Consider the following 19,101-nt stretch of genomic DNA (forward strand, 5'->3'; position numbering starts at 1 on the left):
TTGATAGTTTTGTTAAAAATGCAACCTGTGCTTGAAGAACCAAAATCTAAGTCTGGCTTTTTGTTTCACAACACATCCTGTTGAATCAGACAAAGTAGAAGGCAATGGCACCCCGCTCCAGTACTCTTGCCTGGAAAGTCCCATGGATGGAGGAGCCTGGTGGGCTGCAGTTCATGGGGTCGCGAAGAGTCGGACACGACTGAGCGACTTCCCTTTCACTTTTCACTTTCATGCACTGGAGAAGGAAATGGCAACCCACTCCAGTGTTCTTGCCTGGAGAATCCCAGGGATGGGGGAGCCTGGTGGGCTACCATCTATGGGGTCGCACAGAGTCGGACACGACTGAAGCGACTTAGCAGCAGCAGCAATATTTGAATGTAAAAATGGGTTTGTCAAGGTTAGGAAAGAGCCTCATAATTTCACTTTGCAAGCCAATTAGATAACATAAGAGAAGCTGAAGTACTTCTGATTGTTTTACTATTGGTATTAGGATTTTCACCTCTCAACTGACCACTGCCTGATGGTTTATACTTGAAAGTCTTTTCACACATTACATGTGTAATCACGTCTGTTTCCTTCAACTGCCTTGGACTTTTAAGAATGAAGTCCAGTTAGAGACAAACTTGTTTGCAAAGCAGAAACAGAGATACAGATGTAGAGAACAAACTTTTGGATACCAAAGGGGAAGGGAAGGTGGGATGAATTGGGATATTGAGATTCACATATACATGTATACACTATTGAGACTATGTGTAAAATAGATAGGGCTTCCCAGGTGGCGCTAGGGGTAAAGAATCAGCCTGCCAATGCAGGACACATAAGAGATTCAGGTTCGATCCCTGGGATGGGAAGATTCCCCTGGAGGAGGAAATGGCAACCCATTCCAGTATTCTTGCCTGAAAGATCCAATGGATAGAGGAGCCTGGCAAGCTACAGTCTGTGGGGTTGCAAAGAGTCAGACACGACTGAGTGTCTGAACACCATAAAATAGATAACTGATGAGAACTTACTAGAACAGAGAACTCCACTCAGTGCTCTATGGTGACCTAAATGGGGAGGAAATCTAAAAATGAGTGGATATATATGTATCAGGGATTCACTCTGTTGTACAGCAGAAATGAATACAACATGGTAAAGCAATAATACTCCAACAAAAATTGATTTAAAAAAGGAACAAAGTCCAGGTAGAAAGGAGAGGTACCCAGAGACGTCCCCAGAGACAGATTCCGGCAGCCTCTTACTCTAGCGCTTTTCTATGAGAAGAGGACCGTGTCTGATGACATTTCAGAAACTGTCTGGTCTGCTGCTGCTTCTTTTTTTTTTTCTCCTTGGCCAGGCTCTGTGGAATGCGGCATCTTAGTTCCCTGGTCAGGGATAGAAACTGTGACCCCCGCTGGGGAAGCATAGAGTCTTCACCACTGGACCACCTGGTAAGTCCTTGATCTGTTCCTTAAAGATCGTCTTGTTTTACTCAGCACAATCTTTCAGCTACAGATCTGCCCAGGATGGAACTGCAAGTGCCCAGGGGCACTGAATTCCCATGAATGATTTTGTTCCCCGTATTACAGAAACAAGAGCCTAAGATAGGTCTCCTGAGGAACGCTGTGCTTCTGAGATAACCGGCCCCACTTGGAGAAGACTTGGAAAAACACAAACACGAATAAAACTTTCCAAGTGCATACCTGGACCAGAAACGTGAATGACTGTAGGGAGAGCCTCTCCCACGTGAAGGCCCCCAAGGCTGGGTATGAGTGATAGCACAGACTCCAGGCAGCACCCACTCTTGAAGGGCTGAACCTCTGCAAATGCTACTGAAGGGAAAACCCCATAAAAGTCACAGGACAAAGCGCTCTTATCAGAGTCCTTTGGAGGCAGATTTCGACTTCCTCTGCCAACCTGTGCAGGGCTAGCAGCTTCATTTGAGAAGAGCATGCCTATCTTCTGCTGTTTTCTGAATGGAGTCTCTTTTGGTGGTTCTGATATCCATTAAAAAAGCCTGGCTTAGTTTCCAAAATGTAGCTTCCTCTGAATTCTTCAGCTTAACAAAGCCATGAGTCTCCATTTTTGTGTTAACTGTGTGTTTGCCCAAATTTAATGGATCACCTTTTAATTTCTACGTAATTTTGCTCATTTTCCAGATACCCACTGAGGATCCTCAGACTGAAATTAGTCACATCCCATGGTCCAAGCTGAGTGGACACAACTAAGCTTCCATCAATCTCAGGTACCCAGAGGAGGTTTGAGAAAAAAGAGTTAGAAGACAAGGTTGTGGGCCTTGGTATATCTGAGCTCCATGACATTTAGGTTGGCTGACTGTTTCAGTTTTGGAAATGCCTGTTGATTAACATAAAAAAGATTTAACTACATTCTTGTGTATCCCCATCTATGCTTATGCTTCTCACAATTATGTTTATAAAGATTGGCATCATGTAAACCATCAAGGACCTACTATAAAGCACAGGGGATTTTGCTTGATGTTATGTGGCAGCCTCGATGGGAGGGGGGTTTTGGGGAGAAGGGACATATGTATATGTATGGCTGAGTCCCTTCACTGTTTACTTGAAACTGTCACAACATTGTTTGTTAATTGGCTATACTCTGATATAAAACAAAAAGTTAAAAAAAAGAGTGGTATCAGGTAATAAAACTGGCCATCTTAAAATAATTTTGCATTTGCTTCTGGTGATAGTAACATTTTTATGTATAAAATATTACCTAACTAAACTTTAGGGCCATTAAACATTCACTGAGTGTGACTGAAGTTTGAATTATGATTACTTCATATGACAAAGATCTGATCATTTTCAAAGACAGTTGCTGTTCTGTTTCCATATTAACAAGAGACCAGTCAGTATAATTAAACTGGATAGGGAGCTTAGGTACAACGCTAATGAAAGATAGTAAAACACTAAAAATAAAAACAACATAAATGACTCCTTTTTTTCTATTTTTGCTATTAGGTTTAATATATGTAATATATTACATACATTCCCTGGTGGCTCAGATGGTAAAGAATTTGCTTGCAATACGGGGGACCTGGGTTTGATCTCTGGGTTGGGAAGATGCCGTGGAGAAGGGAACAGCTAACCACTCCAGTATTCTGGCCTGGAGAATTCCATGGATGGAGGAACCTGGCAGACTACAGTCCATGGGCTCGCGAAGAGTCAGACATGACTGAGTGACTCTCATTTAATATATGTAATGCATACTTTTTTTGTACAGTCATTGAGAACAGGGCATTTCCCAGCATTTAAAAAGTATTTTGGATTTTTGAGGCTAAATGATCGTAATGAAGATTACAAATGTGTAATTCATCAAGTCTGACAAGCCAGCATCTTGCACGATATCTGACATTTAGTAGGCATTCAAGATTGTTCTGAGAATGACTTTTATGGAAAAATGTTTTAGTTCTTGTTGGCTACAAATCCCATCTATGATAGAGGTCATTTCTAATGTAGCAGAAACTTGATTTTGGAGCCTCAGCCCTCAAACCTGGTCCTGATTACTGCTTCAACTCCTGTTTATATAATTCTACACAATTTTGGCAGGAATCAAGAGCACATACCAGGGTGTTGGCTTTTATGAATCTCCTGAGATGTGAATGTCAAGTTGACTGGATGAACTCTGGCCACAAATCCCAGACAAGCACAATGACTCTATTTATTCAGACTTGGCCGCCTGAATGCAGATTGACTCTGCGGGTAATAAATTTTCACAGGCAAAGAACTTCAGCATCCACCAAGCTGATCCCGAGAAGAAAAATGCACTCGGGGACGTGGAGCTGGGCTGCAAAAACCTCCTGTATTTTTACTTCACATCTGCATGCCATTCAGCTGATTCATCTGGTGACTGATGGGCATGCCCTGCTGATGGTTTCAGAGGTTCTGAAAAGCTCTGCTTTCTGTTACACAATTGTCATATTAAAAAGGAACAAGGGAGAAAATGAACAGCGGCCATTACAATTGGCAATCTGCTTTTAATATTACACCCAGAGCTGATGTTACTTACCCAGTGACCTCTATGGTAAAGAGCAGAAAATTGAGATGGGAATGTTCTGCATGCTTCTTCATAAGAAACCAACATTAACAAGAAGCAGTAAGAACTGCAATTCGGCACTCAGAGCAGCCTCACCTATAATCCTGACACCTTGATGAGCAAAGCTTTAGAATTTTTCTCAGACAACTAGATTCTTTTTGAGAGAGATTATTAGCACTCTATGCATTAAGAAGAAGCAAAGAACTGGCTCTTTAACTTGCAGATTTACGTTAACTATGTGGACATCTATTAAATTAATTGTGTGCTCTCCAAATATTGATTGGGGATTAAAAGGTAACTTTTCTTCATTGTGAGAAGCAAATGATGCCAGTAGGAAAATTTCCCTCTGCAGATTATATCCCATGATCACTGCCTGTAAAATTAAAACTGTCAGTTTAAGTGGATAAACCATGCTCATTTAAAGAGAAAAATGCAGTTATATAATTAAAATGAAAAGACTGCCTAATATGTGTGGATAATGTAATTACTGGAAGCTGCAGGCACACACACAGCCATTCAATTTGGATCCCTGCGCCTTACTTCCCTGAGTTAATGTATTTGTCGTCTCTGAAACGCTGTCTGCAGTTGACACCATCTCAGCTGCTCCTTGTTGAATGTTTTAATCATGTGGCCTTGTCCTTACACCTTAGCTATAATAATTTCAACTAAGTACTTGCTGTGTCCAACCACCCAAGCTCGCCCTCCTCACTTGACAGGCAGAACTCATTTCTTAAACTTGCCTTTTATTTATTTACTTTTATTTTATTTTTGGCTTCAGTGAGTGGCATGCCAGATCTTAGTTCCCCAACCAGGGATTGAACCTGTGCCCCCTGCAGTGGAAGCATGGAGTTTTAACCACTGGATTTCCAGCGAAGTCCCAGAACTCATTTTTTCACTGAATGGGAAGATATGCAATATAATTCATCTCTCCCTTTCGGATCCACCAAAAAATTCCTTTAGTACTTTCAGGAAGCACTTTGTCTTAAATCTTGTAACTCCATCACTTTCTTCCAAAGAAATACTGGTGTCCAGAAATGTTAAAACCAAGGGTCACAGGCAAGGAGGTGCCACACATATTTTGTGTCCTTCCTTAATTTACCCAAACAAGAACTCTGACTCTCAAATCATCTGTCATATTTCTAGTCAAAGGTATAAAAATTATAATAAACAGACTGAACATCCATTTTCCTTACACCTCCAAATTCATTAAACCTGGTCACAATTCCAGTTCTAGAGATTACAGTCAGAATTCTACCATGTGTGAAAGGGGAGGCTGTGAAGAAATCCATTCTCTTGGTTTTGGAGATTTCTGGAAAGTTATAACCTCAGTATGCCCTGGCATGAAGCTGCAGGCTTCCCAGGTGGCTCAGACAGTAAAGCATCTGCCCCCGACCTGGGTTCGATCCTTGGGTTGGGAAGATCCCCTGGAGAAAGGCATGACAACCCACCCCAGTATTCTTGCCTGGAGAATTCCATGGACAGAGGAGCTCAGCAGGCTACTGTCCATGGGGACACAAGGAGTTGGACACAACTGAGCATAAAGCAGTTGTTGACGTTTCTACAGAGACTGGAGAAATGTTTTTCTCCTAAATAGGTAGGTGAATTGTGTATTCATCTACAACTCTTGACCTTGGGTCTGTGTTTTTTGTCTTCTTTGACAACACTTCTGATCTTCTTTGAAGACTAATTTGAAAAATCGCAGTGTTTAATAAAAGAAATAGACTGAAAGTCATCTTTGATACTGAACCATAGACAGCAGGAAGTACTCTTAATTCAACTTAACATTACGCATCATTCACATATCCGTTCAGCAAGTACACAGCACCTCTGCTGTGCCAAATACAGTCCCTTCCCCTCAGGAAACTTCCAATCTGGTTGGCAGAGATATTTTAAAAAAATAAATATAATGCATAACTAAAACTATGATGAGACATAAGAAGAAAGGTTAGGTTATCATGAAAAGGACTAACAAGGGGCCCAAGTTAGATTACTGAAGGCTCCCTGGTGAAGTGGAATTTATGCTGCACCTCCAAGATGAGTAGGTATTAACAGGGCAAAAAATGAGGGAGGGGAGGCCTATGGAGGCCCTAAGCCACCTGAGCTCAGCTTCCTGGAGGAGCTGAAATAAGGCCCATGGAGTGGAAATACCATGACCCATCTCAATGTGAAGCGAAGCGGAAGCCCTGAGTGAAGCCAGCCTGTGTACGGTGTGGTCAGCTACCCTATGGGCTTTGGATTGTACCCCAAGTGGAATGGGAGCCCATTTAAGATTTTAAATTTAGGAATGACTGGATCTGATGTTGATGATCTGACTTGATCTTTTTAAAAAGGTCCCTGTGTATTATAGAGGGGTAAGAAGAGAGATACGCTGGTTCCTACTGAACTGGTTTAGACCAACCAGGATGGAAAGAGGTGAGATGGATGGACTAACAGCTGTGAATTTATAGGACTTGGAGATAAAACTAACATTGGAGTGCAGAACGGGGGCGTCATCAAGGATGAGTCTGATGTTTCCAGACTTGAACAACTGGGTGTCTGGCAGTTCTAGGTTAGAAATGGAAACAATCACAAGGGGAACATATTTGTGTGTGGGTAGGGAGAGGGGTGGCAAAAACCAGAACTCCAGTTTAGCACAAACTGGATCTGAAATGCCTGTGAGACATCCAAGTGGAAAAATCAAGCAGGCCTGTGGTTCAGAAGAGAGCTCTGAGCTGAGGATATAACTTTAGAAATTGTGAGCATATAAAAACTGAAGGTTGTGGGAATTGATGAGATCACCCTGAGAGAGAGAGACAGACAGAGGAAGTGAGGAAGATAAATCAGGAATAAATGATGAAAGACTCCAACATTCAAGTCTGGCTGGAGGAGGAGCAGTCAGCAAAGGAGTCTGAGAAGAGGACAGGCAAGAAACAAGGAGCATCTGACGCTCGAAACCTCCAGAAAAGTGGGATAAGCAACAGCTTTCAATGCTGTAAGTCTTCTGAAAAGAGACTTCAGAAGGAAAACACCTGAAAAGAGCCCAGCCCACGTGGCTCTGCAGACCCACTGCAGACACTGTGACCCAGTGAGTAGTTCTGTAGAGAGGAGGGGCAGAAAAGAGTTCAAGGAGTGAGTCCCCAAGTAACTGAGAGGAAACTCTTGAGAAGAGGAAGGCAGTGTCCTCCTGTGATAGGGAGAAGGGAGAAGATAAATGAAGGAAAAGGTAGTTGTGTCCATCTGGTTACAGGAAGATGACGCTTTTGCTAGATGTCAGTCAGCATGGTATGCAGCAGGGAAGTAAAGGTGAATGAGGCACAGAATAAGATTCAGGTCATTCACTCAAGAAGTCAGGAAGACGGATAACTAAATCTCATATTATCAGTTCTGTGATGGAGGTGATTACAGGATCCTAAGGGAGAAAACTTAAATATCCCGTCACCAGTGAACTGTTATGCGTATATAATGTAATACCTAGAACAGGCACTAAAAAAGCTATATAAAGAGGCACACTCAAAATACTATACATCAACAGAAATGGAATTCTATAAAATGTTCAAGGAACCTATAGGAATTCAGGAAAAAGAAAACAGAAAAATGAAAAAATAAAGAGAACAAATAGAAGACAAAAAATAGCATGACAGATTAAGTCCTAACATAATTAATTATCATTAATGTAACATTATGTTACATTAATTTATATTGATTAGTTACCTTAATTTTCAACCAATAATTACATTAAATGTAAATGGTCCAAATACATTTAATTAAAAGACAGAAATTGCAAAGAGGATAAAAGATAGACAACCATATGTTGTCTGTAAGAAACTAATTTCAAATATAACAATATAGGTAGGTTGTAAGTAAAAGAATGGGAAAAGTTATATCATGCAAACATCGATTAAAAGAAACCAACAGCTGCCACACTGACATCAAGTAAAGTAGACATCAGTGCAAAGAAAGTTAGGAGAGCTAGAGTGGAACACCGGAGAAGGCAATGGCACCCCACTCCAGCACTCTTGCCTGGAAAATCCCATGGACAGAAGAGCCTGGTGGGCTACAGCTCATGGGGTCATGAAGAGTCGGACACGACTGAGCAACTTCACTTTTACTTTCATGCATTGGAGAAGGAAATGGCAACCTACTCCAGTGTTCTTGCCTGGAGAATCCCAGGGACGGGGGAGCCTGGTGGGTTGCCGTCTATGGGGTCGCACAGAGTCGGACACGACTGAAGCGACTTAGCAGCAGCAGCAACAGCAGTAGCAGAGTGGAAGATGTGTGCCAAGTTAGCTGTGTCCAACTCTTTGCAACCCTCTGGCTGTAGCCTGCCAGGCTCCTCTGTCCTTGGGATTCTTCAGGTAAGAATACTAGAGTGGGCTTGCCATACCCTCCTCCAGGGGATCCTCCTGACCCAGGGATCGAACCTAGGTCTCTTATGTCTCCTGCATTGGCAGGCAGGTTCTTTACCACTAGTGCCACCTGGAAAGCCCAGAGTGGCACATACATAATGATAAAAGGCCAATCCACCAAGAAGATGTAGCAATCCCAAATGTGTGCACAAAATAACAGCAGTAAAACACGTGAAGCGAAAACACTGATGGAATAGAAAGGAGAAATAGACAAATCCACAGTTGCAGTTGGAGGCTTCAACACTCCTCTCCCAACAACTGATGGAGCAACTAGACAGAAAGTCAGCAAGGATATAGAATAACGCAAGGACGACATCAACCAACAGGTTCTAACTGACATTTATGGAACACTCCACCCAACATCAGCAGAATATACATTCTTTCAAGTGCCCATAAAACATATACCAATGTAGACCATATCTTGGGTCATAAAAAGTACTCAATATACTTATAAAAACTGAAATCATACAGGATGTATTCTTAGACCACAACAGAACCAAACTAGAAATCAATACAAGGAAGATCACAGGAAATCTCCAAACACTTGGAAATAAAACAACACACTTCTAAAAGCATCAAAGAGGATGTCTCTCTGAACTCAATCCCAGTGCAAGTACAAACATAGAGAAATTTATGAGATGTATTGCTGAGAGTGAGATGCATAGTGCTGAACGATTATTCTTAAAACAGGACAATCACAAATCAATAATCTAGCCTCCCTCAAGAAAGTAGAAAAAGAAGAGCAAAATAATCCAAAGCAAGTGCAAGGAGGGAGATCATAAAGGCAAGAAATCAGTGAAATCGAAAGCAGAAAGCCTGACAGAGAATATCAGTGAAACAAAAAGCTAGCTCTTTGGGAAGAACAATGAAATTGATAAAGCTCTAGTAAGACTGACAAAGAAAAAACTTAAGATCAGTGTTAAGAATGAAACAGGGGCATGGATAAAGACGTTGTGGTACATGTATACAAAGGAATATTACTCAGCCATAAAAAGAACACATTCGAGTCAGTCCTAATGAGGTGGATGAAACTAGAGCCTGCTATACAGAGTGAAGTAAGTCAGAAAAAGAAAAACAAATATGGTATGCTAATGCATTTGTAGGGGCCTCCCTGAGAGCTCAGTTAGTAAAGAATCCACCTGCAATGCAGGAGGCCCCGGTTCAATCCCTGGGTCAGGAAGATCCTCTGGAGAAGGCACAGGCCACCCCCTCCAGTATTCTTGGGCTTCCCTTGTGGCTCAGATGGTAAAGAATCCACCTGCAATGCAGGAGACCTGGGTTTGATCCCTGGGTTGGGAAGATCCCCTGGAGAAGGGAAAGGCTACCCACTCCAGTATTCTGGCCTAGAGAATTCCTTGGACAGTCCATGGGGTCGCAAAGAGTCGGACGGACACAACTGAGTGACTTTCACTTTCATGGAATCTAGAAAGACGGTACTGATGAACCTATTTGCAGGACAGCAACGGAGATGCAGACACAGAAAACAAACTTGTGGACACAGCGGAGGGAAGAAAGGGTGGGATGAATCGAGAGAGCAGCGTGGAAACACATACATGACCATATGTAAAATACGTAGCCAGTAGGAATGTGCTGAACGGTGCAAGAAGCTCAAATCAGGTGCTCTGTGACAACCTAGAGGGGTGGGATGGGGTGGGAGGTGAGAGTGAGGTCAAGGGTGGGGGACACGTGTATGCCTATGGCTGATTCATACATGACAGAGACTAATGCAATATTGTAAAGCAGTTATTCTCCAATTAAAAATAAACAAATTAAAATTTTTTAAAAGGCTTTTAAAAAAAGAATGAAGCAGGGGCTGTCACTATAGATTCAGACTTCAAATGGACAATGAAGTAATACAACTCTGCTGCTGCTGCTAAGCTGCTTCAGTCGTGTCCGACTCTGTGGACCCCAGAGACAGCAGCCCACCAGGCTCCCCCGTCCCTGGGACTCTCCAGGCAAGAACACTGGAGTGGGTTGCCATTTCCTTCTCCAATGCATGAAAGTGAAAAGTGAAAGTGAAGTTGCTCAGTCGTGTCTGACTCTTGGCGACTCCATGGACTGCAGCCCGCCAGGCTCCTCCATCCATGGGACCCTCCAGGCAAGAGTACTGGAGTGGGGTGCTATTGCCTTCTCTGAATACAACTCTACACACATAAATATGACAATTTAAATGACATCGAGGATGCTACTTCCCTAGCAGTCCAGTGGTTAAGACTTCACCTTCCAACCCAAGGGATGTAGGTTCAATCCCTAGTTGGGGAACTAAGATCCCACATAACTTGGGGTCAAAATCCAAAACATAAAACAGAAACACTGTGTAAAATAGATGACCAGGGCAGGTTTGATGCGTGAAGAAGGGCACCCAAACCCAGACTGCTCTGAGACAACCCAGAGGGATAGAGGGGAGGGAGGCAGAGGCGGGGGACACATGTATACACAGGCTCCCCGATTCATGTCGCTGTATGGCAAAAACCACCACAGTATTGTAAAGTAATTATCCTCCAATTAAAATAAATACATTAATTTTTAAAAAATGGTCCACGTCAAAAAATCTTAAAAAAAAAAAATGACACAATGGATTAATTACTTGAAAAGCACATACCACCATAACCTACCCAATGTGAAATGATCTGAGTAGCTCTTTAACTATCAAGAAAATAGTTTCTAAAAGTTTCTAAAAGTCTCCAAGCCCACATGGTTTCCCTGGAGAATTCTGACAAACATTTAAAGAAGAATTAACATTAATCTTATACAATTGCTTCAAGCAAAAGAAGAGCAGAAAACACTTAGCAATTCATGTTATAAGCCAGCATTACCCTTATGTCAAAACCAGACACAGACAATACAGAAAAAGAAACCTTTGGACCAGTATTTCTCATGAATATAAAAAGACAAGCACGTGGGGAAATGTAGAGCAAAAGGAATTCTCTAACATTGCTGGGGGCAGAGTCAGAAGGTACAACCATTCTGGGAAAATCTACTCAAACTGAACATCCTACAGCATTTTTACTCTTGGGGACAGACCCACAAGAATGTTCCCACGTGCTCCCCAAAGACTTGTACAAGAACGTGAGTAACAACACTATCCCAATAGCCCTAAATGCCCTTGTGCCTGTCGGTAGTAGGTTGGGTAAGCAAATGATAGCATATGCACACGATGGATTAGGATCCAGCAATGGAAATGAGGGAACTTCACTTACATGCAATATCATGCGTGAGTCTTACAAACAAAATGCCGAGTGACAGAAGCCAGACACAACAGCACGCAGTCAGACTCCTACTGATGTCAACGTGAAAGACAAAGACAGTTATGATACGGTGTTAGAGAGCAGGAGTAGTTACCCTGGAAAGAGATGGGGGAGACCCGAGAGACTGGTCACGTGTGTATCTTGATTTGGGTGCTGGTTACATGGCTGTGGTTTACAAATACTCATCAAGGCATACTCTGAGGTTACGTGCAACTTTTATTGTGCGTGAGTGCTAAGTCACTTCACTTGTGGCCGGCTCTTTGTGACCCCATGGACCTTTGCCCGCCAGGCTCCTCTGTCCATGGAATTCTCCTGGCAAGAATACTGGAGTGGGTTGCCATGCCCTCCAGGGGATCTTTCTGACTCAGAGATCAAACCCACATCTCTTCAGTCGCATGGACTGGCAGGCAGGTTCTTTACCACTATCGCCACCTGGGAAGTCCAACTTTTCATCTGGTCTATTCAACTGTGGTGGTTTAGTTGCTAAGTTGTGTCCAACTCTTGCAGCCCTATGGACTGTAGCCTGCTGGGCTCCTCTGTCCATGGGATTCTCCAGGCAGTTGATGTAAAAAGAAGGGAAAAGCCTGTTGGATCTGGTGATATGAAGATTACAGGTGAGCACAAGTTGTGAGGCGGTGGCGGGCTGCAGGGATCTCGTGCTAATTCCAGTTCTAATGAGCAGCTCTGGAGCACAGAGCAGTTCAGGGACTGGGGCAAGGCTGCAGAGCTACTGGGGAGCAGAGCACGGAGTTGAAGCCAGGGCTGCTGAGCCCACGCTCACTCAGTAAACTGGCCTGTCTCCGATTTTGAGGCTGTGAGTGTAAAGGAACATTAGACAGGAATATGCAAATACATTTGAGTCTGAGGCTACTTTCTGGAAAACACACAGGCGGAGCAACTCTATGTTCTTGTGGAAGTCCCTTGATCACAGCAGCTACACAGGCTGGTGACCAACCGTCACAAGGACGACCTGGTGTCATGTAAGAAAAGGCCAAGGGTTTCAGTGCACTGCATTTACCAAGGCAGGGAAAAGTTCTTGAAAGATATGGGGCAAAGGGACAGACTCTGATCATATCTGAAAAACTCATTTATGTAAGATGCTTAATTATCTCTCCATACCAGAGAAAGGCAACTGTGTATATGTGCTGTGTGTGTGCAGAGCCTCCACTCTTTTGGGGGCACAACCATATTTTGGTCTTGAAGAGAAAACAAAATTCTGTATCATCAGTCTTTATTTATCTACTTCCCTTTTTTTCTTTCGAAAAACTTTATTACTTATTTATTTGGCTGTGCCAGGTTTTAGTTGCTGGTTTAGGATCTTCAGTTGCTGCCTGCGGGATCAGATTTGGGTCCCCTGATTGGAAGTGTGGAGTCTTAGCCACTGAACCACCAGGAAAGTCCCATTAGTCTTTTTTTTTTAAAGCATGAGAATTATAATTTTGTGATTATATAAAGGCCAAGCTACACACCCAAACACACACATAAAGGATAACACATATTCAGTGTTAGGACAATCCTTAAACTGCCATATACAAAACCACTGTCTGGAGTCTTAATTACAAGGGAGGATTAGGGTATGAAAACCGTTCATTCTTTCATTGCAAATGACAGGAAGATGTATAAATGTAGGGGCTAAAAGCGAGAAGAAAGACCTGACAAGTATATTCACAGAACAGCATTTCCCATGGCTACAGGGTGGGAAGGAGTAGCTAATAGAGCAAGATGGGTAAACTCAAAGTTTCCACTGCCTTAGACGATTTGTCTGGTCCATCCTTGAATTTTTAAACTGTGTTTTCAGTAGAAATATTTTCTGGTAATAGTCCAGGAAATTCTTTCCAAATTAACACTTGCTGAATGAAATAGTCTGTAAACCACTTTTCCAATATGAAGGGTACACAATCTACACGTTTGCTGTACATTCCACACTAAGTACACTGCGGAATGTACTTAATCTGAACGTCCACTGGGGAAAGAGACACAAGAGATGAGATCCTTTGCTTATAGATACAAAGATGATGACCAACATGACCGACTCATTCCCTAGTTCTGCCAAGATCATCTGGCCTGCTGGGTGCACCCAGAAACAGATGGGTCCACCTCTAAACAACCAAAAGCCTGAGTGGTCCTCCTTGCTCAAAACTCCTTCGCTCAGGCCTTTCTTTGCTGGCCCATCTAGTTTCAAATGGCACTGAGCTCTGTCCTGTACTCAGTCCGTTCTTCGATGCCTCACCTTCTCTTACGGGGTGGGAGGCTCTTCTGTGACCCCACAGCTCAGGTACTCTTCCTGGATATTTCCTTTGACTTTGATCTCCCCTTGGTACACTCTCTCGGTACCTTATTTGCGTTTGGATGTCTAGACGGCTGCGTGACCTGAGTGGCATTCCCTGATACCTCTGCATAAAATCCACTATTCCAAGATCAACTGAACAGTGCATGTGTCTCATATCACATGTAAAAATGACACAGAAAACCTCTCTGAATTGTCTTTATACCGATCACATTTATCCCAACTTGACACAATACAAAATAGGTGATGAGGAAAAGGAAACAGAAGCGGAGGAAAATCTGCCTTTCAAGTTTTCAAACTTGCTATAAAATACAAACATTTCCTGAAATGCAGAAGTGAAAGTGATGAATGTTAAGTGGGTATTTTTTCACCTTAACTGACTGATCAGAAGAGTATTTATAAACCCCTGACTGATGTCTGGAGCTGATAAATCAACACCAGAGGAGAAGGTTTCAAGTACATTTATCACTTAAGACAAACAGGCTATTCTGAGTGTGATTATTTTTTATTCATCACTTTAGCTTACCTCTGCATTCGCTCCTGCTCAGTGTTAATAGTATCTGTGGAAGACTTCTCAATATTTAATGCTACAGCATGCTTACTGCATGCTGATGAGGTGAAACTCACACGTTTGATCTCCCGAAAGCCAGTAACCTTTCCAAAAAAAGTTTCTATCTCACACTGAAGCCTGATCCCAGGCGGCTTCCATGTAAATAGCTGCTGTTGGCTTCAATGCCATGAAGATACAGAATTACAGCTTTAAGCGAAATTAAAGGCCAAGATATTTATATTTGAACAGGCTGGCTGAATGGCACAGAATCCTGTCATCAGCCGAGAACACCCAGCAGCCAAGGGTATTGCACTCTAGCATCCATACGGCTCAACACCCAGGACCGTCTACTGGATCAGCACTACCATGTCACATTCAAAGAACTGCAACACGAAAAGAAATCTTACCTGTTCATTCTCCTCTTCATCACTGCTTAGCTTAAGGTCATCTTCTAGCATTCTGAAAGATGGAACACAAAGGTACAGATACTTAGCAAATTCAAGAGACTTCAGCACCAAAATACGTGTGTTAGAGCAACGCTTCAGTAAGGAGTGCAGTTTTTGTTGTTCAGTCGCTGAGTTGTCTCTGACTCTTTGCAACTCTATGGGCTGGAGATCAAATCAGTCAATGCGAAAGGAAATCAACCCTGAATATTCATCGGAAGGACTGATGCTAACGTTGAAACGCCAATACTTTGGCCACCTGATGTGAAGAGCTGACTCATTGGAAAAGACCCTGTTGCTAGGAAAGATTGAGAGGAGAAGGGGGCGATAAAGGATGAGACGGTTGGGTATCATCATCAACTCGATGGACATGAGCTTGAGCAAACTCTAGGAGATAGTGAAGGACAGGGAATGAGTGTATTAGATTTCCTTATTGAAAAAATGTTTCCTTTCAAGCCCTTTTCCTCCAATGCCACATTATGAAAATGAACCCTCAGGACAGCCATAGGACATGACAGGATGCTTCAAGAATATGAAATTTTAAATAAACAGAATCAAACGGGTGCTTTTCCTTGCGAAATTTTAATTCCATAATTTTTTGTTCATTGTTTCCCATGTGGCAGGGGCTTGACCGTATCTCTATTATTATTGGCAGGAAACAGAGGAGGAGAATGGGCAGAACCTTGCCAAGAGCTAGAAAATAGTAAACTTGAGTTCTCGGTGCAGCTGTTTGGTGTTCCCCATCAAAGATCTGGAGAAAAACCACTGTCTGACCATCCTCCTGGATGGGGAAAAATCAAGTAGCAGGAAACTTTCTGAAATATCTTGTCCCTCAGGTACGTCATGACAGATCCAGTGGGAAAGCATATTTTTGGGTCCATGAAAGTTAAATCCATGCTTTCAAACTGTGGTGCTGGAGAAGACTCTTGAGAGTACCTCGGATTGCAAGAAGATCAAACTAGTCAACTGTAAAGGAACTCAACCCTGGATATTCATTGGAAGGGCTGATGCTGAAGCTGTAGCTCCAATAATTTGGCCACCTGATGCGAAGAGCTGACTCATTGGAAAAGACCTTGATGCTGGGTAAGATTGAGAGCAGGAGGAGAAGGGGATGACAGAGGATGAGACGGTTGGATGGCATCATTGACTCAATGGACGTGAGTTTGAGCAAACTCTGGGAGACAGTGAAGGACAGGAAAGCCTGGTGCACTGCAGTCCACACAGTCACAAAGAGTTGGACACATCTTAGTGACTGAACAACAAAAACTTAAAAGTCAAAAATTAAAAAGAAATCTGAAAAAGGATACATGTACATGTATAATTGAATCACTTTGCTGTACACCTGAAACTAACACAATATTGTAAATCAAATATACTCAAATATAAAATAAAAATACAGGACAATGATAGATATATAAACAATTAAATTTTAAAAAGAAACAAAATTCAAATGTTATTATTTCTGATGATGACGAAACTGTATTCTCATCAGCACTGCTGATTTATTTCTTTATAGAATAATTATTTTCACAGGACGTCATTCAAAAGAAATCTCACTAAGAAGCACATCTAAACACAGATGAGTGCAAAACTGCTCTGCCTGAAGCAAGGGGAAGAGTCCATTTTGGGACGGACACCGGGGCTCCAGGGGTCAGTCTGGAGGCACTGAGGCCCTCTGCTGGAAAGGCCTCACTGTCCTCTCTGAAGTTACCTTCACAGTCCAAAGCCTGGGACTCCCCCGGTGGTCCAGGGGCTAAGTCTCTGTGCCCCCCATGCGGAGGGGAACTGGATCCACGAGATACAACTAAGGGTTCAGACGCTGCAGCTAAGATCCAGTGCAGCCAAATAAATACCTTTTTAAAAGTCCAAAGCCTGACCCCTAAAATGTGTTGTTTCCTTTAAAAGTTAATTATAGGCCTATTGTTGATAAATTCCTCTGATTATTTAAAATTTCTTTTTTGATAGAAACCGTTTTAAAAGCCCTTTATTGAATTTGTTACAATATTGCTTTTGTTTCACGCTTTGGTGTGTTTTTTTTTTTTTGGCCAGAGGCATGTGGGAGCTTAGCTCCCTGACCAGGAATTGAACCTCCACCCTCTTGCCTTGGAAGGCAGAGTCTTAACCATTAGAAATGGAAGTTCCTTCTGAATAGTTTTAGTAATTTCAGTGACTTTTGGGATAAGCTTGGGGTAAAGGTCTGCCAGGGCAGGGTGTGAGCTCAGTTCTGCCCCAAACAGCCCCTCACCAGCCCCATTTCCCTCTTTGTGAAGTGAAGGGTTATAAAGCTGGGCATCTGCAAGGTCCAGTCCTGTTTTAGAGTCTTTGAGTCCACAAAATAAATTTGCCCCTCATTTCCTAGAGTAGAAAAACTCTTGCATTTGTTCTAAAGAGCACGACTGTGAAACTTCCAAGCAATTTTCCTGTACCATTTAAGCCGTAACCATTAGGGCACCAAATTCCCCCCGCAGCTGCGGCCATTCTACTAGTAGCAAGTGGTACCCTTCTTTATTACTTAAGCCAGAAGCAAACAAGCCAAGCGCCAGCAAAGACTGCACAGTTGCACTTAACTGCCTTTACATCCGTGTGGCTTATCACTCATTTCCCCCAACCTCATGAATTTGTACGTGGGCTTCACAGAGAAGAGACACCATTAGGATTTATTAGAGCATTGCTGGGAAAGAACCTAGGAGGGCACTGTGTGTCCTTTGTCCTGGGACCCTAGTGACCAGCAGGGTGGTGGCACAGAGTACAATACCCATTGGTTGCCTGGGCACCTATCACAAGATGACTTTCCTACCTAAAGGCATAATTCCTTTCTGAGGAAAAGGACAGCTTCTGTTCCCCTACTGCCTGTCTTGGGGTCATGTGTCAACTGAGATTTGGTTTAATCTCGAGGACTGTTCTGTAAGCACTGGATGTTCAAAGTGTGGGTGGGAAGGTGGAGGGAAGGACAACATCATGGTTAAGAAGCCCTTGTTAGATGGAAGTTATGTCACGGGTGACTGAGGAGTTCATCTCTGTATGGACAACACTGTGTACAGATTTGAAGACCACTGTCAACCAGAGGAAGACACCCCAACATGCCCCAGAGCCAGGGTTTTTAGCTTGGTTGCACACCAGTCTTCTGTGAGCTGGTCCCTGGGAGCTGTGCAGAGAAAAGAGTATGTGGCTGTTTGCCTCTGAGGATCCAATTAAAGTCCAGAATGTCTTGAGATAGGAGGAACTGGCGGTGGGAACACCAAGTTCGACAGCTTATTCACGTTGCACAGCACCCCGGGATGCCGGCTGCCAGCAGCACCAGGACCGCAGTTCTGTAGACAGTCACCACCACCCGGAGCTCAGATGCCAACAGGCACATGCGGAGGTGACTCAGGCTCAAGCCCCCCCAAGAACACGCCCGGCCCTTCTGCTTTGTTCTGGCCACAGCAGAGTCCCTCTGACTCAACTTCCAAAGCACAGCGCGTGTCTCTTTCAATGCTGGCAACGTCAACATGGCTTCTTAGAGAGCCTGAGGAGGACCTGAAGAGTATCTGAGGTTACAGAGGGAAAGAGAAAAGCTGGGACCACTTAAGACCCTCAGAACCGTCCCCACTGGGTGCAGACTGTGGCTGGAGGCCACCCTCCACCCACATCCACACGCACCATCAGAGCAGTCCCACCCATTGACAACATATTTATCATCTATTTTCTAAAGGCAATAGATGAGCTTAAGTAAGTTAAACAACAATAAGTAACAACAAAAGCTTTAAACCAAGAGTGAAAGAAAATGCAGGCTAAGTGTTGGTGAGGACTCAGGGCAGGGGTTGAAGGCCGACTCCAACACTCTGAAGCACTGAGCTCGGTGACTGGGGCGGAAGAGGAGGGCTTGTGCTACAGCACCACTGGCTTGCAGGGCACGCCTGCATCTCTAAACCCCTCCAGCTGGGCCCCACCAGGCTCCCCCCTTCCGGGTCCCTCGGCCCCTCCCCTATACATCCCTGCGGTGCCCTCCTAGGTATCCCAGCCCCTGTCCAACAGTAGCAGCTCCCAAGGTGGCAGGCCTGCTGAGCACTTTCTAGACGTGAGCTCATTCAATCCCGCAGCATCTCCTTGAGGTGGATGCTGCTGGCGCAGCGGTCCTCAGGGGTCAGACCATGGGCTCTGAAGTCAGACC

At 43.4% G+C, this 19,101-nt stretch overlaps 1 protein-coding gene across 1 annotated transcript in view; it reads right to left on the bottom strand.

Moving 5' to 3' along the window:
• AFF3 (ALF transcription elongation factor 3) overlaps nucleotides 1-19,101 on the bottom strand; it is a 516,502-nt gene that overhangs the window by 108,949 nt on the left and 388,452 nt on the right. The window contains exon 11 of the mRNA XM_052648226.1: nucleotides 14,913-14,964. Coding sequence (XP_052504186.1) covers nucleotides 14,913-14,964 — 52 coding nt within the window. The remainder of the gene's footprint in view (nucleotides 1-14,912; nucleotides 14,965-19,101) is intronic.

This window comes from Budorcas taxicolor, chromosome 11 (genome assembly GCF_023091745.1).
Source record: "Budorcas taxicolor isolate Tak-1 chromosome 11, Takin1.1, whole genome shotgun sequence".
Taxonomy (NCBI): domain Eukaryota; kingdom Metazoa; phylum Chordata; class Mammalia; order Artiodactyla; family Bovidae; genus Budorcas; species Budorcas taxicolor.